The following is a 23003-nucleotide window of genomic DNA, read 5'->3' as shown; positions in this document are numbered from 1 at the left end:
TTTCTGATCTCTTTGTTGCGTTTCTGGCGGTCCCGCGGGAAATTTTCGAGAACTTGACGCGCACCGAAACATGGCATGTGCGGGGAGTAGTCGGCGTCATCCTCTGCAAAGGGCTCTTCTTTTTGACAGACATCTCTCCACTTGTGTCCGTACTCTCGCTGGATTTCATAACAATCGAGCGCTTCGCAAAAGTGGTGTATCCGCTGAGCTGGATCGTGGTCTCAGGGCGAACATACCACAGGGTGACCATCATCACGTCTTGGATTGTACCGGGGTTGTTCCTATGTTATTACTTTTACATCTTTAAGCTCGTGGTCAGAGGCAAAGAGGCTTACTGCGGCGTTGAATGGCAGCCATTATTCGACCCAAAAGTGTCTTTGAAGGTGTTCGGCTCCTTGACCGTAATCTTATTCTTCATTTTTCCAACGGTTTTGATTTCCTTACTTTACACGGGAATCATTCGCCAGCTTAAAAGAGAACCATTTCGCGACAACCCATTAGTTGCCCAAAAGCTGCGCGTAAACTTCAGCAAGCTTGCAGTTAGCGTCGTAGTGACTTTCATACTGTGCTTTGCGCCCTTCTATGTCGGCATTTTTCTGTCAACCAGCAACATCACCGTAGTCACGTGCAGGGTGCAGATTTTCTGGTTTATCGCTCGCACGATGGCGTACGCTAACGCTGCCATCAATCCCTGGATATATATCCTATTGGTCCGCAACACCTGGAGGAATACCCGGGTGGGCGTGAATGGAGGAAATATCCCGCTGGGCGTGGCTGAAGCGAATAACCCGGTGTTGGTTGGCGCGCTTGAAAGAGATAACCCGTTGGACATGGCCGAAGGATGTTACCGGATGGGCAACGCAAATAATCCGGTGGGTGTGGCCTAAGGTTTTCAACCGGTGGGTGTGGTAGGGGGCATTTACCCGATGGGTGTGGTCACTGGCATTCGTCGATGGGTGCGGTCCTGACTCGGTGGGTGTGGTCGAGGATATTCAGCCGGTGGGTTAGACTTTCCCTAAGTCGCCCTCTTTGATTTTTCCTAATAAGAGTTCTCGATCTAACGGGTATTTTCCTCAATAATCAGGAAAAAAAAAAACAGGCAGATATTTAGCCGGTGTGTGTGGTCGAGAAATTTCAACCAGCGGTTATGGCCCTTTGGTTGTGGTGGATATTCAGCCGGTGGTGCAGTCTAAAATACTGGCCGAATGGATGCGGTTGAAGGTATCAAGTATGACAGTGTTGTCAATTGGGTGTAGTCAAAGTTACTGACCCAGTGGGTGCGGTTAAAGGTACTGACCCGATGGGTGCGGTCAAAGGTACTGACCCGATGGGTGTGGTCAAAGGTACTGACCCGTTGGGTGCGGTCAAAGTTACTGACCCGGTGGGTGCGGTCACAGGTACTGACCCGATGGGTGTGGTCGAAGGTACTGACCCGGTATGTGTGGTCAAAGGTACTGACCAGGTGGGTGTGGTCAAAGGTATTGACCCACCGGACAGCCACTGTCTGCTGATTCATGTCGGACCTTGTGGTCTTTGTCGACAGTTAGATATATAAATACAAGATTAAAAGAAGAAGTCGACAACAACGTTGGATGTTAGGAAAAGTATTTTGGCAAGCCATAACCTGCCTTCAGGTAACAATTGAGTTACAGTGGCAATGTTACAGATAGAATAAATAAAAAATAAATTAATGATTAACTTACAAAAGATAACAGTAAAAAGAAAAGTAGATAATGACAAATCGAGATGTATAGATTACCTCACGCCGGTTGAGGCCACCGGGTTCAAGAGTGCCACCACGAGCTACCAATGTGGCTTCTCTTGCTTTTCGGATTGAGTCGCGGTTGCTTATAATTTTTTTTCAATAGGCCATTCAAGCTTTAAGTTTGCGCGCAAGCTTGCACCAAACGATGGTCGGGTTTCAAAAAGTGCGAGTAAGTGTGGATCGAGATTGTGAGTCTTCAGTTCTGCGGTGGCGTTATAAATCGTTCTTCTAGTTTGCGTTTCGTTTCCCCCATCTATTGTAGGTCTCAGTGTGTAGAAGATAATTGTAGAAGATATTGTACGTTCAATTCAAGACAGCTATTGCTACAGTCTTTAAGATATAGAAAGTGTATCATTTGTTAGAAAGCTTGTAAAAGGTGTAAATATTTGTATAATGTTACCCTCTTTAAATAAAGTTAAAAGCATTGTAATGCATAGCCCGCACCTACCTTGTTTATTCACCGCTCCCTTTAATCCAGCATCGTAACACAGCAACCTTACATGGGGCTCCCGCGCTTGCGTATTGAGGGTGACCGCTGGATGTACCATCTCGAGCTGAAATACTGGTCGAATCAATGACGTAACCATCCGACCTGGCGCGTCAGACTTAGTTAACAGAGAGCTACTGCGAAGACTCGGTCGCCTCGTTCGGGTGCCTTGGTGGTACGCTCTTATCGTCAGCCTTCTTGCAGCAACAAACACTTCCCACGGTATCTTATCATGTTCCATGAAACCGTCAGCGTTTCCTGGAAACTTTCTAAGACCTTGGATAAGCACTCTTTCGTCTTTTTTCTTCGTTGTGTGAGTCAAGCCGCTTCCTATCCCACTGTCCGGTCGAAACCCACTGTCCGGTTTCTCGTCGTGTTGAATCACCTTTCCAGAGTTCTGCGAGTGTGGTTCCCTTGGTATCAATTTTCCAGTAGACGTGACCGTCTTCATGAGACTACAGGATGATATCGCTTGAAGATTGCTCCAGACAAGCGCTTGCAAAAGTTGAATCTGTTTTTTTTAAATAAATTAACTTAGGAGGGCTGCGTATCACCACACTTATAGCTCAATTTATAGCATTGTTTTGCTTACTTGAATTTATGGGAATAAGACAGCGTAGGTAAACCTCGCTATAGTAAATGACACACGCAATAGTCTTAACAAATTCAATGATTTCTTTTTACAATTTATAATTTAGGGATTAGAAGTTTTACAGACATTTATTTTGGTGTAGGTCAAAGTCATCACCATCTACCTTTAAACTAATGTTTTCGCGTGTTCTAGAAAGTTTAATTCGACAATTTGCGAGATAAAGTACGAATCTGCCGCAATTTTGGCATTTCAGCAAAGTGTGACAAAGCATCCATTTCCATCGGCTGATTTAGTAAAGCTTTTGCATAATTTCCGATTGAATTTTGCGAATGAAGTATTAAATTACATTTCAAGATCAGTCTCGTACCCAGACGCCGCGCGATGCTTTTTGGGCAGGTTGAATAAGCGCACGGTGCATGACGGTCAGGATGCGGTTTCGGGGTCGGCATTCGCTTGACGTCTGGCAGAACTCAGGAAATATCTTGCAAGTTTTTTTAAAATATCTTGCAAGCAGCGTTTTTATGACCGTTTTTTCACTTTTATGTGCACAAGTCCAAGGGCCTTCCTACACATACTCGTTGTAAACCATTTAGTTTTCTGTTCAATTAGAGGACATTTTCGCTTCGTAAAATCCAAGACGACGGACGACACTGATGAGCTCGATAGATCATTTCATGAAATAAATTTTGGATGGTCTGAATGTTTTAGCACTTATTTTAACTCATACTGCTTTGGTTCGATTGTATTAATCACAAATATCTACTTTTAGAGATATAATTCGAGCACAAATTGTCTTTATGTTCCCTAGAAGAAGCTCTAGAGCGAGGAAGTTACTAAAAAAAAAAGCAGTATTGATAGGTCTTTCTTCGTCTGAAAATTCGTAACATTTTCTCGCCGATTTCGTCCGCCATCTTGGATCTGTAATCTGCCAGTCGTTATTATTTTTTTTTTGCCTCCGCTTCAGAATTCCTGTGGATGTCCCCGCAACAGCAAATAACGACTGGGTACGAGTCTGTTTTAAGATAGTTATTTTGAGATTTCGTCACATGTTGTCGTCTTCAATTATGAAATGAAAACAATAACAAAAGTGTGGCTGAGTGGGTTTCTTTAGTTACAAACCTGGCTTTTGCGGAGAAAGCATTCCACGTCTGTAGTGACGTTACACTCCAATGCCCATCCGCACACTGGCACGCTCTCACACAACTGTTGGCCCGTATCCGTGGCGACGGTTATGTCCATCGATACCGCGGGCGCGAGAATAAATCTCAGGTCGAATGCTGACACAAGGGGCGAGATGTAGATCTCTTGGGTAGAGCGCCTGAAAGCACAAAGAAGGAGCTTAGCAGGAGCAAGGTAAATGCGCAGATCACTTTAAAAAGCGCTTACCTAGCCTTCGTAAGGCTACTCTAACCTTTCACTACCAAAGTTAGTCAACCTAACATTACACTACCAAGCTAACCTACCCTAACCTTAAACTACCAAGCTAACCTATCCTATACATTCACTTACAAGCTAAGCTACCCTAACCTCACACTAGCAAGTTAACCTACCCTAACCTTATAATGCCAAGCTAACTTACCCTAACTTTACACTACCAAGCTAGCCTACCCTAGCATTACACTACCAAGCTAACACACCGTAACCTTACGCTACCAAGCCAACCCACCCTAACCTTACAATACCTTACTTTACCCCTAATGCGCGTTTAGGTCGACCCCTGTCTCTATTTTTCTCAGGCAGCAAACTGTTAACAGGCCATATAATTTGGGCAATGAAATCGGGAAACGTTCTTTCAACAGGCGGAGCGGATAATTTTAAATGGACAACATAGCTTTACGCCTTTCAAAATAAGGATTCAAAATGATTTACCACAACTGCGTGTTCCACTCCAATGCCGGGTTCTGCTCCATCAGACTTCCACCGGTTCCTTTTCTCTCTCCTTCCGCACACAGCTTGCCACACAACTCTTCCCACCGTCCCGACCACACCCCTAGACCCGTCACCTCCACTTGGTACTGAACCTGGAATAAAAACAATCAAACCTGATGTAAGTGCGAGTACTGAATATACTTATTAGTATAGCAAACGATAACCACAAACTCGTTTGAATATGAAGGGTGGCTCTTGTATTACACCGGTACCTAAATTATAATTTCACTTTTTTTTACTTTTTTCGAGAGTTCTCGCATCGTATCATTTGATGTTAATGTATGGCAGTATCCAGAGTCGATAACATTGAACATAGACATATGGTTTAGGATCGCAAATTTTTTGTCCAAAATTGGATTTGGTTTCAGATGATTATCTAAACTATCAAGCATCGGAAACCTCAGAGGGGGAGTTGGCTTATTTAAAAACACCCGTCTGCCTTAGAACTACCAATGCAAATAGACATTTGCCGTTCGCACATCCGTCTGCCTTAGAACTACCAATGCCAATAGACATATGCCGTTCGCACATCCGTCTGCCTTAGAACTACCAATGCCAATAGACATATGCCGTTCGCACATCCGTCTGCCTTAGAACTACCAATGCCAATAGACATATGCCGTTCGCACATCCGTCTGCCTTAGAACTACCAATGCCAATAGACATATGCCGTTCGCACATCCGTCTGCCTTAGAACTATCAATGCCAATAGACATTTGCCGTTCGCACATCCGTCTGCCCTAGAACTACCAATGCCAATAGACATATGCCGTTCGCACATCCGTCTGCCTTAGAACTACCAATGCCAATAGACATATGCCGTTCGCACATCCGTCTGCCTTAGAACTACCAATGCCAATAGACATATGCCGTTCGCACATCCGTCTGCCTTAGAACTACCAATGCCAATAGACATATGCCGTTCGCACATCCGTCTGCCTTAGAACTACCAATGCCAATAGACATATGCCGTTCGCACATCCGTCTGCCTTAGAACTACCAATGCCAATAGACATATGCCGTTCGCACATCCGTCTGCCTTAGAACTATCAATGCCAATAGACATTTGCCGTTCGCACATCCGTCTGCCTTAGAACTACCAATGCCAATAGACATATGCCGTTCGCACATCCGTCTGCCTTAGAACTACCAATGCCAATAGACATATGCCTTTCGCACATCCGTCTGCCCTAGAACTACCAATGCCAATAGACATTTGCCGTTCGCACATCCGTCTGCCCTAGAACTACCAATGCCAATAGACATATGCCGTTCGCACATCCGTCTGCCTTAGAACTACCAATGCCAATAGACATATGCCGTTCGCACATCCGTCTGCCCTAGAACTACCAATGCCAATAGACATTTGCCGTTCGCACATCCGTCTGCCCTAGAACTACCAATGCCAATAGACATTTGCCGTTCGCACATCCGTCTGCCCTAGAACTACCAATGCCAATAGACATATGCCGTTCGCACATCCGTCTGCCTTAGAACTACCAATGCCAATAGACATATGCCGTTCGCACATCCGTCTGCCTTAGAACTACCAATGCCAATAGACATATGCCTTTCGCACATCCGTCTGCCCTAGAACTACCAATGCAAATAGACATATGCCGTTCGCACATCCGTCTGCCTTAGAACTACCAATGCCAATAGACATATGCCGTTCGCACATTAGTCTGCCTTAGAACTGCCAATGCCAACAGACATTTGCCGTTCGCACATCCGTCTGCCTTAGAACTACCAATGCCAATAGACATATGCCGTTCGCACATCCGTCTGCCTTAGAACTACCAATGCCAATAGACATATGCCGTTCGCACATCCGTCTGCCTTAGAACTACCAATGCCAATAGACATTTGCCGTTCGCACATCCGTCTGCCCTAGAACTACCAATGCCAATAGACATATGCCGTTCGCACATCCGTCTGCCTTAGAACTACCAATGCCAATAGACATTTGCCGTTCGCACATCCGTCTGCCCTAGAACTACCAATGCCAATAGACATATGCCGTTCGCACATCCGTCTGCCTTGGAACTACCAATGCCAATAGAAATACGCCGTTCGCACATCCGTCTGCCTTAGAACTACCAATGCCAATAGACATTTGCCGTTCGCACATCCGTCTGCCTTAGAACTACCAATGCAAATAGACATATGCCGTTCGCACATCCGTCTGCCTTAGAACTACCAATGCCAATAGACATATGCCGTTCGCACATCCGTCTGCCTTAGAACTACCAATGCCAATAGACATTTGCCGTTCGCACATCCGTCTGCTTTAGAACTACCAATGCAAATAGACATATGCCGTTCGCACATCCGTCTGCCCTAGAACTACCAATGCCAATAGACATATGCCGTTCGCACATCCGTCTGCCCTAGAACTACCAATGCCAATAGACATATGCCGTTCGCACATCCGTCTGCCTTAGAACTACCAATGCCAATAGACATTTGCCGTTCGCACATCCGTCTGCCCTAGAACTACCAATGCCAATAGACATTTGCCGTTCGCACTGACAACGCTTCTCGGAATAGGTGTGCACAGAAATCTGGCTCTCACCTCATGCAGGTCATACCCAAGAGCATGGCGGCTACTACGGCCAAACCGGCAGAAGCGCTCGTGTAGATCTCTGTGCAAAACCAGGCGACTGTTGGGGTTGTCAGGGTGTGGAGAGGAGTTGATGGACGAGAGGTGGACGACTACCAAGTCGTCCCTGTAGGTAGGTACATCCGATGTTTGGGTGTGGTCATCCATATGAGAGGGTATATCCGGTGTCTGGGTGTGGTCATCCATATGAGAGGGTATATCCGGTGTCTGGGTGTGGTCATCCATATGAGAGGGTATATCCGGTGTCTGGGTGTAGCCATCCATATGAGAGGGTACATCCGGTGTCTGGGTGTAGCCATCCATATGAGAGGGTACAGAGGTTGGATGGGTGTGGTCATCCATATGAGAGGGTGCAGGGGGTTGATGGGTGTGGTCGGTAGCAGGAGGTCCCGGTGACGTGGGCAGGAAGATTCGCAGGTCCCGCATGTTGATGAAGAGGAGGGGCAGAAGGTTGGCGGAGTAGGTGGTCCCATCATCTGGGTCTCTATTACTCTGGCTTTTCAAATGCTGAAATAAGGATGAAAAGAGATTTCGGATTAGTCTCTACGAGATTAGACAATATCAACATAAACTAACGGTAAGAGTGGCTTAGGAGAGTAACATAAGCTAACGGTAAGAGTGGCTTAGGTCGGTTTCTCATGTTACTAGAAAATTATCTTATAAGTTTATTAGTAACCAACATCTATTACGTGTATGTATTAAAAACTTGAATTTAAAATAACACACGGTATCAAATGATTCCATAGAATCACAAAAAAACGGCCGCTGAAATAACAGCCGTGTAATATCAAATGGTCAGTCGTATATTAGATTTAGGCTCTGGGGGGAGGGAGAGGGGTAATTCGAGAGTAGGCACTAAAACGAGACTGATGTTTGAAGATAACAAATGAAAGGGATCTAACCTCGTAGTTTTTGGCGGCCACTCCTGAATCCTGTCGACTGAGAAAACCAAACTTGTCCCAAACACTCAAATCAAAGATATCGACGGCTGCAATGATTGCCGGGATATATAAAACCACATCAAACGGCTGTACGCTGACCCGTACTTCATGCTGCTGCTTACAACAGCTCTCTGTCACGCGCTCAGTACCAGACCCCTCGTTCACGGAGCGCTGTCGCTTCAAATGAAGACTTGATCGCTTGTAATTGACTGTCAGAAAGCCGTGAGGGCCATGGGGCGAGTTTTCAGGGTTCAAACCGCTGGTCGAAATGCGCGAGGACGCGTTGAATGGAGATTTACGAGAAAGAATGTCTTTGCAGGAAAAAATGATGCCACTAAAAGGCCCAGGGCTCCAGGAACCATCTCTGAAAAACAAGTTTTCCATATTGAGAGGATTTCGGGAGTTAAATAGATAATGCAAAACACCACAGTTGGGCCCACAAACATTTGTGCAGCAGCCTGAAAAAGGCAGCATATGACAAAACACAGGTTTTAAAATAAAATTTACAGCGCATTCCTAAATTTTCTTTTTTACATCACAAATACCTCACGCTGCACAAACCCCCAAGTTCTACCTCTGAAGCCTTATTTATGTTGGAGAGCACGTGACGTTGAAAGCTGTCTTAAGTCCCACCTCAGTTGTTAGTGGGTGAAGCTGAAAGCTGTCTAAAGTCTCACCTAAGTTGTGAGTGCGTGAAGCTGAAAGCTGTCTGAAGTCCTACCTCAGTTGTAAGTGGGTGACGCTTAAAGCTGTCTAAAGTCCTACCTCAGTTGTGAGTGCGTGAAGCTGAAAGCTGTCTAAAGTCCCACCTAAGTTGTGGGTGCGTGAAACTGAAAGCTGTCTGAAGTCCTACCTCAGTTGTGAGTGGGTGAAGCTTAAAGCTGTCTAAAGTCCCACCTAAGTTGTAAGTGGGTGACGCTGAATGCTATCTAAAGTCCTACCTCTGTTGTGAGTGGGTGAAGCTGAAAGCTGTCTAAATTCCTACCTTAGTTGTGAGTGCGTGAAGCTGAAAGCTGTCTAATGTCCTACCTCAGTTGTGAGTGCGTGAAGCTGAAAGCTGTCTAATGTCCTACCTCAGTTGTGAGTGGGTGACGCTGAAAGCTGTCTAAAGTCCTACCTCAGTTGTGAGTGGGTGACGCTGAAAGCTGTCTAAAGTCCTACCTCAGTTGTGAGTGCGTGAAGCTGAAAGCTGTCTAAAGTCCTACCTCAGTTGTAAGTGGGTGACGCTGAAAGCTGTCTAAAGTCCTACCTCAGTTGTGAGTGCGTGAAGCTGAAAGCTGTCTAAAGTCCCACCTAAGTTGTGGGTGCGTGAAACTGAAAGCTGTCTAAAGTCCCACCTCAGTTGTGAGTGCGTGAAGCTGAAAGCTGTCTAAAGTCCTACCTATGTTGTGAGTGGGTGACGCAGAATGCTGTTTAAAGTCCTACCTCTGTTGTAAGTGGGTGACGATAAATGCTGTCTAAAGTTCTACCTCTGTTGTGAGTGGGTGAAGCTGAAGCTGTCTAAAGTCTTACTTCTGTTTTGAGTGGGTGACGCTAAATGCCATCTAAAGTCCTAACTCTTCAAAAGTGCGTGAGGCTGGAAGCTGTCTAAAGCTTTACTTCTGTTGTGAGTGCGTCACGTTCAAAGCTGTCTAAAGCCTCACCTTTATTGAGAGTGCGTGACTCTGAAGGTTGTCTAAAGCTTCACCTCTGCGATAAATGCGTTACACTGAAACCTGTCTAAGAACTCACCTCTTGTTGTGATTGCGTGTCGCTGAAAACTGTCTAAAGTCAAACCTTTGTTGAGAGAGTGTGACGCTGAAAGCTGTCTAAGGACTCACCTCTGTTGAGAGTGCGTGACGTTAAATGCTCCCACTTTGTATTGCATTTGCAACTGAGTCTCTTGGTAATCGATGAACGCGGTAAGGTCCTCGAGGTCAGCGGTTACACACGTTGGCGAGTGCGCAGACATCCCGTACAGATGAGCCACGCATCGAGGCAGTGTCCATTGTAACCATAGCGACACCTTGACGTCGCGAGCTTGCTGAAACGAATCAAGTAGGACATAAATGATACCGTTAAAGTGAAAGCTACTGCGCACACGTAAAAATTAAGTATTCATTTAGCGCGATATCAACCACGATCTAAGCGCCCTAAAATAGGAATCCTAATTCGTTTTAAAAAAGCCCTTTCGTGAAAATGAGAAACACACGCTTCTAGTTAGCCAACATACGTTCAAAAAGTCAAATCAAGGGCCAACAGAAAAAAAAGGCCATGTCTCAAACAGGAGTCGAGGCCGTTCCAGCAAAGGTGAGAGATCACACAAGGTGGCCCAGTTTGTTAGCCCGTCAGCATATGGGGCGAAATGCGGTTTTACTTACAAATTTTTCGGCTTATTTTGTGTTTACTATACTACAAACGCAACCGGGTATTTTCCCGCTATAGATAACGTATAATGACCTTTATTTTGAGTTGCATTAAGAAACCTCTAGAACGGCTTTTTTTAATCAAAATTTACATAAAGCTTTTACGGGAAAACACTGACCACTCGATGCTTGCCTTACAGGTATTTTTAAATAGCCAACCTTTTCGCCCTCAAACATGTTCCTGACATTGCTCTTACCGCAGGAACCTGGGTATAGGAAGCTGAAGACTCGCTGCCAGAATGAAGACTCTCCTGGTCTGCCTGATCCAGTGCAGACGAGGAAGCCTGGGACAAAGTCCGTGTCAAGACCTTGGCAGGTGCGGAGGGCATGCTGGGAGCGGAAGTGACGTCACCGACGGGCAACTGGGAGACTATGGTGTAAAGCAGGGGTTCAAGAAGATTCGAAAGAAGTACGATCTGTTGAATTAAATAGGGTACATGTCTACACATTCTTCAGGATGAAGGGTACACATAAAGGCGCGTCTACACGATCTGTAAAATGACAGAGACACAACTACACGATGAGGGTACATGTCTACACAATCTTCAGGATGAAGGGGTACACATAAAGGCGCGTCTACACGATCTGCAAAATGACAGAGACACAACTAGACGGTGAGGGTACATGTCTACACAATCTTCAGGATAAAGGGTACACATAAAGGCGCGTCTACACGATCTGCAAAATGACAGAGACACAACTAGACGGTGAGGGTACATGTCTACACAATCTTCAGGATAAAGGGTACACATAAAGGCGCGTCTACACGACCTGCAAAATGACAGAGACACAACTAGACGGTGAGGGTACATGTCTACACAATCTTCAGGATAAAGGGTACACATAAAGGCGCGTCTACAAGATCTGTAAAATGAAAGGGACACAACCACACGATTAAGGGTACATGTCTACACAATCTTCAGGATGAAGGGGTACACATAAAGGCGCGTCTACACGATCTGCAAAATGACAGAGACACAACTAGACGGTGAGGGTACATGTCTACACAATCTTCAGGATAAAGGGTACACATAAAGGCGCGTCTACACGATCTGCAAAATGACAGAGACACAACTAGACGGTGAGGGTACATGTCTACACAATCTTCAGGATAAAGGGTACACATAAAGGCGCGTCTACACGATCTGCAAAATGACAGAGACACAACTAGACGGTGAGGGTACATGTCTACACAATCTTCAGGATAAAGGGTACACATAAAGGCGCGTCTACACGATCTGCAAAATGACAGAGACACAACTAGACGGTGAGGGTACATGTCTACACAATCTTCAGGATAAAGGGTACACATAAAGGCGCGTCTACACGATCTGCAAAATGACAGAGACACAACTAGACGGTGAGGGTACATGTCTACACAATCTTCCGGATGAAGGGTACACATAAAGGCGCGTCTACACGATCTGTAGGATGAAGGGGTAACACACAATGGCGCGTTTACACAATCTGTAGGATAAAGGGTACACATAAAAACGTATCTACACGATCTGTATAGAAATGTTCCATATCAAACCAGCCCCAGCAAACATTTCTTTTGTCTACATGATCTATGGGAGATTAGAACGAGCGCAAGGGAATGCAACTTTTTCCTAGAACAACGAACCTGTTTCCTAGAACAACGAACCTGTTTCCTTGAACTACAAACTTGTTTCCAAGACCCACGAACCTGTTTACTTGAACTACGATGAACTACGAATCTGTTTCCTAGAAATACGAGCCTGTTTCCTAGAATAACGAGCCTGTTTCCTGGACCTACGAACCTGTTTCCTTGAACATTCCACTACAACAGGGGTGAAGTCCGTGTGCACGCAAAAACCAAGGGTGGGAAACCTGTGGTCCTCAGGCCTCGACGTCCTCGCACCATGTAGCCCAGCAAGGGGAGGGTGGGGGTGTCCCAGGCTATAAGTCCCGGATGAAGACTTTGCTGACGCTAGTACCGCCGTAGAACCCACAGGCGCTAAGACGCTATGCACCACAGGTAACCCAGAGGAGGAGCGATGGACAGAGTACACTGCTAAGTTGTCCGCTTTGAGCGTCCAAGGAAGGGTGGAGCTACCGTCTTTCCCTGGCTCTCTGGGGAGGTGTAGGGGTAGTTTTTGGCGCACCGGGATGTGGGTGTGCCCTGCGCTGTTGAGTTGCACACAGGGTAGACACGTGACTAGCGTGGTGGGAAGAAGGTTGTTTTTGCCATTGTGGGCCAGGTTATAGAGGTTGTGTGTGATCGTTTGAGTTCCAGACACTGCAAGAAAGACATTAAAATACACATCAAATAGAAATCGTCATAATGTTTGTTAACAACTAGAGACATCGAGGGGCAACGCGAGTCATGGAATCTCACGCTAATCCTCATTTGTAACACAGTCACATCACGCTATTTTCAAACACCCTCGGAATCGCATTTTGGAGAAATAGCGTCACTCCAGATACCACGGCATTTTGGCTGAGCGTCACTGGAGGAGAGAAGTCTGAAGGCTATGGTACCAAAGGTACATTCCAGATTAATATTGGCAAAACAATAAAAAGTTAACTTACGGTACGGCAGGCTGGCCTCAGGAGCGAAAGCAATAACACTCCGAATGTCAACCTAAGATAAAAAAATACAATGACATTCATAATTATAGTGATAAAACAAACTGACATACACCATTTTCTCTCATCCAAATCAGTGAAGACATGTAACAATGGTAGGGAGAATCACTATGCTTTGACAACAAACTACCTGTAGTGAAAATGACGTGATGATTGACAGCTTGTCGTAAAGCCAGGCTTCAAATGTCCGACTCTCTCCAGTCTTCACACTACTCTCCCCAGTCCTTTCACCGGGACTCGGTCTAGTGCCAGACCTCTCTCGGCGAGTCTTTTTATCTCTGATAGGTGAAGCAACCGAACTGTGACCTGCAAAACGAGTTTTTTTTAAATTAGTTTAGCTTTAATGCCCTTATACGTATTGTCTCCTAAACGAACCACTGATAGGGGGGATAGAAACAGTAGCATTAGATTGCCAATTTGCAGTTGTCTTATGCATTTTATTATAATACATTTTTATACACCGATGTCAAATAAGGCTTTATTCGAAGAATCCATGTGTCGTAGCCCGCAGTGCTCTATGGGTATCAAATAAATGATCAAACAAGCGTAAATAAAAGCAAATCCATCTTTGAAAAGTTGCAGCATTTTGGTCATGTGTTTGTTAACATTCACACGGCTTTCAGGCCATTTAAATATTTCTTATGGACTCTCGAGTGCAACCTTATTTGAAATGGCTGTATACACCTTTTTCAATAAACGTCGGTGCAAATGGCAAATGGTAGTTGTAAGGCGAATCTCTGCTTGTAGGTATAATAACCCCTAAAGAGTAAGTAAACTAATCGAGCGAGTTATTCACATTTTCCTGCTTTTAACGAAATATAAGGAGTTCCTTGGTAATTTTGGATGGTAGCACAGCCATTTGACAATTGCCATTTGGGCTGACAATGTATTTTGAAATAGGGGTATGTTCGACACTCAAGCCCCCAAAACTACTAGATTTTCACCTGACTGGTTTAGCTGAGCCTACATGCTCTCACCTCTGGCAAAGGTTTTCTTTCTTGGTGTACCTATCGACGAAGTCCTTCTTAACGTCTGATGCCTTTGTGCTCGGGTGTCTCTATCACGGGCATTTGAGCAAGAGGACGAGGGGGTTGAAGGGGGGCTGTGCCCCAGCCAGGCATACAGCATGGGGTCGAGGCATATGGCCACGCCCTTGATGTGGAGTAACATCACATTACTGGTGTAGGAAGCTTAAAACACAGGAAAACACAAATGATTTCTACCATATGAAATAATGTTGAATATAAAACTTTATTGAATTCATTTCTTTTAAAACGTCCGGATAGCATTAAAACAAATGTTCCAAATTTGCAAATTTGACGAATAAATAACACAGTTTTGAGTTTTGAACATAGAAAAAAAAACACTGAAATATAAGTGTCTATACTTAATGTCCAAACGCACTGAGAAACGAGACGAGACAGTTAGTGACTGCCGTGATTTTACCCATAATGGCTCGCAGGCTTCTTACGCGTCGCGTGACCGGTAGCCTAGTCCCGAGCTGTGACGTCACAGGAAAACATTTCAAGACACAGGAAACCCGGTAAGAATGCCTTGGGCTATGATTTGTAAGCTTTACTTACCAGGTGTACTATCTCCATCATTCGGTGTCTGAAGCACCTGCATGGTCAGGCTCATCACAGGACCTATAGCCTCCACCGGATCCACTTGGTAACCCTCACCCCCCCTGAACATGTTACCTGTGTATACCAGGGAAGTGTCTATGGGTCCTTGGAGAAGGGGGGTGCGTGATTCTCTAGACTTTGCTATGAACATAAAAATAGCATACTATAGTGTTCTCGTTCTCAGGTTCCATAGAAAGGATCCACTAATAAAATAGACTTCATAAGTTGAACAGGGTATATTGAAGATATTGAAAATATTGAAAATGTAGAGGAGTTAAATAGCGGTGTGTCAAGAAAAAAAACGTATTGACATTAATATTAATTAGTTTAACAGAAAGTTTAAAAACTGTCTGTGCTACGTTCGCTCGCTTCCTGCGTTCGGTTAGCAAAAATAAGGTCCTTGGTGTTTTTCATCTGTTTCTGAGTATCATGTTTCGGTGATTTAAATGCTACGGGTTTCGGATTGAGCATAAAGAAGAAATGCAGTTTTCTCTGTGTTGCCTTAACCATCGTCGAATATAATGTGTAGTTTTGAAAATATCCATACCCTCCCCCCCCCCATGGAGGGGGTCGGAGGTATGACCCCCCTCCCCCACCCCTCTTGAATTTCCACCCCCCTTGTTAAATAATAAATACAGTAACTGTTAAGGAAAAAGGGCATTTAACCCCCCCCCCCCCCCCCCCCCCTCCACTCCCCTCTGGAAATCCCCCCCCCAAGAATTTCCAATCCCCTCTATGGGGGAATGGATATTTTCTGGAACAAAAAAACATGTTTCTAAAGTAAGGGTATTCCTTCTAGTGCTGCAAGGCAGTCTGGATCTTCCAGCAAATAAGATAAAAAAGCATCGGTACACCGGGGGAAGTAAGCCTTGATTTCATGCGAAATGTCAAGTGCTGCATATGATCGTAAAAACTGCGGGGTTTTTTTCTTGATAATTCTTCCTGACAATTTTCCTCGCCCATTATCGTACATCCCAATAACTATACCTATTGGCTGTATAGACACATGGAGTGAGCCCACGGACCCGCTGACGGACATGACAGCGGCTGTGTCACAGTACTGCAACTCTGTGTTGTCGACAAACACCTCTAGTTTGGTCAGAGCTGGACCTAAAAAACAATAAGAATTACTTGGATCTCGGAAGTCCGTGCCGCCATTGTCATTGTGAGAAGGTATCTATTTCCATTGGTTGCTTTGGGCAGGTTATTGCGAAACGACTTGGTAAATAAAAAAAATAAAAAAATGTTTTTAGATGGTCATTTCGAGATTTTATCACACAGTTGCTCTTACAATATGAAATGGAAGCTACATGCGAGGCAGTTTTTTTCGTGTGCCGTTCCAAATGCAAATACCTGCAAGTGAACGAAGTCGAATGTTTCATCTTCATTTGGATGCATTTAGAACGGCGCATGAAAAGACGGCGTCTAAACCAGGCCCAACGCGCACTTACTTTCTGGTTCAAACACGACATCCAAAAGCCCCTGTGGTACTTTGTTCCACTTGTCAGGCGACTCATTGAGTGATCCAGAGAGCGTCACAATCCATGAAGTCATAATGTTCGCCATCAGGATAAATTCAGGCTTTGTGAAGCCCACAGTGAGACTCGGTAACTCGAGTTGAACTTCATTTCTTGTCAGCCCTTCGTGCTCCCTGGAAAAAGAAAAAAATACCTAAAGGCCTATTTCTTTTAAAAAAAAATGAATACGTTTACGTCATTCTGTTGGGTACTACCGGAAATTTCCGGATACGTGTGGACATAGCATAAACATTATTTTCTGCTTAGACAGAAACAATGGCTTAGTTATTTTTACTTTTACACTATGAAAACAAGTTGGGTTTGAGCGCTAAATATGAAGCTATTTTCAAGTTCTCATTGACTTCTCGTTGAAGTGAATGGCAAATAAGAGAAGGGTTTCCCGCTTTTCGTAGCTCTTACCATGATTCTGGGAGTATGCAGTCATGATAAGATGCGATCAGACTCACAGACGGCATTATGTTGATCACGGGCTGGTCAAGCGAATCACTGGTGATCTGGGACAGTCCTAGCTCAGCACCTAACACCTGAAACAAGGCACAAGTTAAATATTATCATTGTAGCGCGCACCAAATCTTGTAGCAGCAACAAAAAATATTTCTCGGATAGTTGAGAAACGTTTTCGTGTCGCGCCCTACAAAAGTTATCGCGTTACATGTTTTGGGTGATGGCTAAACTAGGAAACATTTAGAAGACATGTCGCACGCTACATGTTGCACCCGACATATCGCCTAGTTTAGCCAGCTCTTTACTCTCACCTTGATAACAGTGTTGTTGTATGCATGGTGCATCATGTTCTTGCCGGCAGGGAGACCAGCGTTCGCCATGGTCAGCTTGGCAAGCTCTGTCGGGTACATGGGCGTGGTCGTCTCCAACTCAAGTCGTTCCACATGCAGCACACAGGCGATTTGTTGATGATTTTTTCCACTCTGTCAGACATCAAAATAAGACAGTATTGGCGACCTACCCAAGCTAGGCTTACTAGTATTTATTACAAACAGGTGAAACTGTTGTATCGTTAGGCAACCGTTTGATCTTTTTTTACAGACATCCACGGATCATTATTGGCCGAGTGTACGATTTTACTCGAATAAACGTCGTAGAATAATAAATTTTACACTCAAATGAAGTTAAAAATGATGTTCCATCCTTATAAATGTGTCGATTTTGATATGAGTGCAGTAGGCTACAACTTAATCGGGGTACAGTGTAAGGATAAAGGTTGCTGCTTGTGTTACAAAGAGACAACAAATACGCATATTTAACAAAGATTTCATATATAAAGATCTAGTTACCTGTTCGTGTATGCTATGGAGGCTGCCAGCACTGTGTAGGCCCTGCCCACTGTAGGATGAGCTGTCACGCCAGTGATCAGCACCAGGAATACAGACAGTAACGGAGATTAGGGCGATACTGAACTGGCGGCTAGGGATATTGCCCGCGAGTAGCTGCTTCTCAATGAAATCATCGTAAAACAGCTCACTCTTCTCTGCAATCAAATAATGGTGTAATCATATTTGCTACAGCACGGCTTCCCCTTTTTTAATTGGTTGCTATTGATCTATATAAGACAGAGATGGTTGATTTCCACAACAAGTATGTTACCCAACAGAAAACAGTGATTACAGATGCTCACCAACACTCTAAACGTAAATGCTATTTCAAACGGGCGTGTGCTGTTTTGACTTTTAAAAAAACGGATAGTTTTCTGTGGTATTTAATCATGAGATGATTAACGGTAGATGTAAACTTATTTTGTTTAAAAAGTTTTCATATTTTAAAGTTTCAAACCGTGCCTAAAAAAGGAGAACCATCAGCTGATACAGCATGGAACGCATAAACATACATGGAAGACAAACAAACCTTTGCGAGCAGGTGTACCATCATCAGAGAGTTGATGAATAAGTTCCAATCGGTGGACAAAGTTAGCTGTACACTGCAAGTGAGTGGGCCCACATAAAATTCTCTTGTGAGAGAACTCTTTCACCAGTCTAATCTTTCCGATATCACCATCCTCCTCATCCTCACCAATAATGCTCATATCTCTTTCTGGCTCAATTTCCATGGTGTAAAGGTAGTCAAAGAAGAAGGCCCCATATCTTCTGAGGGCGTAAGACTCAGAGTTCAGCTCAATGAAATTGTTCATGTCAAACACCAGTTCAGGAAGAACTAGAGAGGTCTGATCACTAGCATGGAAAAGGGAGCCGACGAGAAAGCCAGAAGGCTCTGAGGCTGAATCTGGAGGTCCCTTAATGGTAAGAATCAGTTCCTCCTGGAACAAAAAAATTACATTTACCTATATTAAAACTATAACTGCTTAAAAAGCACCAGAGTGTTAAGTTAATTTCCCATGCCCTAAGCCAGAAAATAAATTCCTCACCAACCCCCTTCAGGATAGTTGACCCCTTGACAAACATGTTTAGAAGCAAGTTTTGGGAGTCTTTTCCAATTGTTTGCTGTATAACATACGGTACTGTACAATAAGCATTGTTGTTACAGCTTATTCATCTGTTTATATCTTTTGTATCTAATTTCCTGAACAATCTACAGGGCCTTAAACTTCAGTGGATGACAACACCCTTAGGATAAAAATTTTATTAGAAATGTATTACCACCATAAATGCGCATTCTAGCACCCAGCTTCCAATAGGGTCCCCACTGGGTGTATTTAAGGCTTCAATGTGAGGTCACAGCATCGCTTTATTGTTTATTTGTTGCTCTAAAATCATGTCTTATTTGCTTTTTTTTTAATGCTAGTAATGGGTAGTAAGTGGGTAGTAAATGGGTAGTAAATGGGTAGTGAATGGGTAGTAAATGGGTAGTGAATGGGTAGTAAATGGGTAGTGAATGGGTAGTAAATGGGTAGTAAATGGGTAGTAAATAGGTAGTAATGGGTAGTAAATGGGTAGTAAACGGGTAGTAAATAGGTAGTAATGGGTAGTAAATGGGTAGTAAATAGGTAGTAATGGGTAGTAAATGGGTAGTAAATAGGTAGTAAATAGGTAGTAATGGGTAGTAAATGGGTAGTAAACGGTAGTAAATGCTACTGCTTCATGGGACTCCTGGATCTACCCCTGACAAGGACAGTTATTTTGGATTCCCAAGGTGTCTTTTGAATACCAGTAGGGGGCATGACGTTTTGCGTTGAAATTCAGGCCAAAATAAACACATGGCTGCACCCTACACGCCAGAGAACTAGGAAAATTTAAATCTTTGAATGAAAATAAGCCTAAATATGTTTTGGCTTTATTTGTTAGTGCTAAATAATTACTTTTTATTGCTGTTATTTTGGTGCTTAAATCCTGAGCGCATGCTGGTTTGCCACCAAAACAGTCACATGATCTCTTAGCTTCATTTAGTACCCTACTTACCTTTTCATCAACTTCTTCCAAATCAGAGTTGGCCCTTACTGCAAACTCATCCCTAAGTTTACACACACATTCCCCATGTGTCCACCCCATCACTGACGTCACACCCACTTGAGCATCAAAGAACTCCTCCCCCTTAATGATGACCTCCACCGTGACACCAGATAACTCAAAGCTGAGAAATGGCTTGAACTGGAACCTTTGGCCTCCAAAGAATGATCCCTCACTGACTTTTTCAGTGAGCTTTAAAGTGAATGTCACTTGTGATATGTAGAAGCCAAACAATACCAAAGCATAAGGAGGAATGGACCTGGTTTCTTTGGCTTCATCCTCAGTAGTGTCAGGAACAAAAGACCACACCCAATTTAACCAGTCATCCTGAGGTCCAGTGGGAACATTAGTTGATTCATTATTAGGATTTGAGTTTAAACTAACATTGCTTGTTCTTCTTTGGGAATCCCCTTTCTTTTGCATGACCATCTCAGCAGCAGGGTGTGACTTATAGTTACATCCAGGCAAGTCCAGTGTTACATAGTACAACGCCATGCATAACTTAATAAGCCTAAGCGATAGAGGAAGTTGTTGATCTGTGATTGTAACATCCAAGCTTTCACAGTAAACATTGAAGACTGTCTTCTTAGGTCTGAAATGCGGGTCATAGAGTATCTTTATTCTACAGGCGAGACCACACCTGTAGAGCAGGGGGTCTTGGTACATATCAATGGTACCGCTTGTGTTCTTCTTATCCAGACAAACTGTCAGATCAGAAATGCTACAGACTCTGTGCAGGACATAATCCGGAGCAGTTATGTCAACAAATGCCCTCTCCCATTTCTCATTCACGCTGAAGACATCTGCGGATTTGATATTTAGGGAGAGTACAATGTCGTCTTCAACATATTTCAAGATTACATTGTGGATACATACGGAGATATTGTTAGCAACTCTGTTGACCAAGCTCTGGACATAACCAGGAGGTGGTGGATCTCCCCGATCCTGAAGATGCTTCTCCTCACAGGCCTCTTTGGCCTCAGCACGGAATGCAGCAAGCGAGGTTGTGGTGTCTGGATGGTCAGGTTTATACGCAGGGTCCCTTAGCTGGACCACACACTCAAGAGTGTTTATCGTGATTTTGACTGCTTCTGAGCCAAGTTTGGTCCAGGGGACATGGATTTGGAGTTTGTGGATCCTGCCACTAAGGAAGGTGATTGGTAACTGCAGCTCCTATAATTAGAAAAAGGCAAAATTTATAATGATGGCAAGGCCTTTATGAAAAGATTTGCTCTATGGATAGAGTGTTTCTTTTTTCAAGCAAAAGACCCAGTTTCAACTGGTGTAACTACAAGCAAAAGGCTTTCACTAAGCATAGACACATTGTGTGTTAAACACACATGGCATCAAAAATCGATGAATATCAAAACAGCTAGTTTATACAGTAAAATAAAGACTGTAAAAACACTACACATTAAATACATAAGTGATGTGAGGTGAGGCATGTCAAGTTTAGCATCTACAGTAGCTTATCCCTTTTTCATTATACATTTTCCTTTTGGGTTTTTTTAATCAACATTTTTAGTTGATGAGTTGCTGATGGAGATGTAAAGAAACAAGATTCCTTATCCCGAGATTTTTATCATCACACTATAGCACTTGTCTTTTTTTACTGCCTCCCACCCTGGCATACTGCAGTGGGGGGGAATAATAAAAAATTGGTAGCAAATGTCAATAAAAAATTCCACGGCCTACGAGGGGACAAAAATTTCCCACACCCCAGGGGCACATTTCAACCAATTTCAATAAAAGATACAAGCAACAGTATTGCTTTAATAAATTGGTTTTCAAACTGAACTCCATCTTGGCTTTCCCCCACCATTTCCCTGGCCATATCCTATTTCAGCCCTGGCAAATTTAAGGAACATTCCCAGGGTAATCAGGGCAAGAAAACAAGATAAAGCACTGACAAGACCCCCTTTATTGGCCAGCCAAAATCCCCACGTCACAGGGGTTGGTGGAATCAAATGAATAGTGCATAAACCATGCCCATTATTTGCAAAAGTACATAATATGCGAAAGTAATGTTTCTGCCAAACCTGGCAGAACTGACGTTTTTTTGCTAAGTAAATTAGTGATTAATTATAATTGTCCGGAAATGTAAAGATTGTTGTCCATAATTTTGGCACCTAAGCTGGAAAAGGTGTGAAAATAAACAAGCATTATTAGGAATTTCGATCAACATTTTACCAGGAACGTACCTTTTCAATAACATCAAGATTGAGCTCCAGGTTGTACAGAACAACGTCTCCTCCCCATATCGATAAACTAAGATCAGAGGGCTTCAGGTTCTTTATATATTTATCAACATAGCTCATCAAGAGCGGTGTAATATATGTCTCTAACATACTAACAAACAGTCCAAACTCGCTCGGAATAAAACCAGATACTGTCTAATGTCCGATTGAGCAACTTGAAGCAATATGCTTCTTTCAAATTCCATTCTTCAGGCATTTTCCTCCGGCGTACATGTTGCAAATCTTGAAACCTTCGCGGAGGGAAAGCTCCAAAGTTTTGAAGCAAAATTTTCGGTCAATGTTTACGTCGAGCTTCGGGGTTTTAGAGGTCGTTCTTTTGAGTTTCAACAAGAGCTTCTTCATCTTTGGCCAAATATTTTGACGGATGGGACTACATATGGAGGAGAAGGCTTGGAAAATATCACGAAGTAAGCTTTGTTAAGGTATTGACCAATAACTGCTCCTTGTTTTCTTCGGGACCCAAACTCTATGTGATTTTATAGACAAAATACCCTGCAGTGTAACAAAATAGTCAGGCGCTGCTCGCCTATTTATGTATCAAGCACGCTGATTGGTGAGAAATTCTTCGCGCCAATCAAAGAAGATGAGAGATCGCCGCTTGCGTGGCAAAAAAGGCAATCCACAAAATTGCGTTATTTCTCAAACTTTGACACATCTCAATGAAAAAGTCAGAAATTTCCAACACAAAAGAAACAAATTCTGCCCAACGGACAGCAACCAACTCTTTAACAATAATAATTATGGTGAATAAAAAGCTCTAGTGTTTTACTTTGTTATTGGTCCCAGTCTCCCAATTTACCAAACCCTTATTTGC

At 43.7% G+C, this 23003-nt stretch overlaps 1 protein-coding gene across 1 annotated transcript in view; it reads right to left on the bottom strand.

Annotated features, from left to right (window-relative positions):
• The window catches only part of LOC5501742 (intermembrane lipid transfer protein VPS13B-like), a 61190-nt gene extending 38487 nt beyond the window's left edge, over positions 1-22703 (bottom strand). Inside the window, exons 1-20 of the mRNA XM_032370038.2 lie at positions 22133-22703; positions 19884-21104; positions 18376-18784; positions 17808-18001; positions 17271-17441; positions 16915-17039; positions 16429-16628; positions 15965-16087; positions 14936-15118; positions 14330-14542; positions 13483-13658; positions 13296-13347; positions 12524-13002; positions 10940-11158; positions 10158-10360; positions 8299-8701; positions 7349-7903; positions 4714-4865; positions 3964-4162; positions 2214-2763 (exon numbers count right to left, since the gene is read on the bottom strand). Coding sequence (XP_032225929.2) covers positions 2214-2763; positions 3964-4162; positions 4714-4865; positions 7349-7903; positions 8299-8701; positions 10158-10360; positions 10940-11158; positions 12524-13002; positions 13296-13347; positions 13483-13658; positions 14330-14542; positions 14936-15118; positions 15965-16087; positions 16429-16628; positions 16915-17039; positions 17271-17441; positions 17808-18001; positions 18376-18784; positions 19884-21104; positions 22133-22279 — 5974 coding nt within the window. The 5' untranslated portion in view covers positions 22280-22703. The remainder of the gene's footprint in view (positions 1-2213; positions 2764-3963; positions 4163-4713; positions 4866-7348; positions 7904-8298; positions 8702-10157; positions 10361-10939; positions 11159-12523; positions 13003-13295; positions 13348-13482; positions 13659-14329; positions 14543-14935; positions 15119-15964; positions 16088-16428; positions 16629-16914; positions 17040-17270; positions 17442-17807; positions 18002-18375; positions 18785-19883; positions 21105-22132) is intronic.
• Between the last annotated feature and the right edge of the window lie 300 nt (positions 22704-23003).

Source organism: Nematostella vectensis, chromosome 8 (genome assembly GCF_932526225.1).
Source record: "Nematostella vectensis chromosome 8, jaNemVect1.1, whole genome shotgun sequence".
Classification (NCBI taxonomy): domain Eukaryota; kingdom Metazoa; phylum Cnidaria; class Anthozoa; order Actiniaria; family Edwardsiidae; genus Nematostella; species Nematostella vectensis.
The sequence above is the reverse complement of the archived record's forward strand: the minus strand, read 5'-3'. Positions and strand labels throughout refer to the sequence as shown.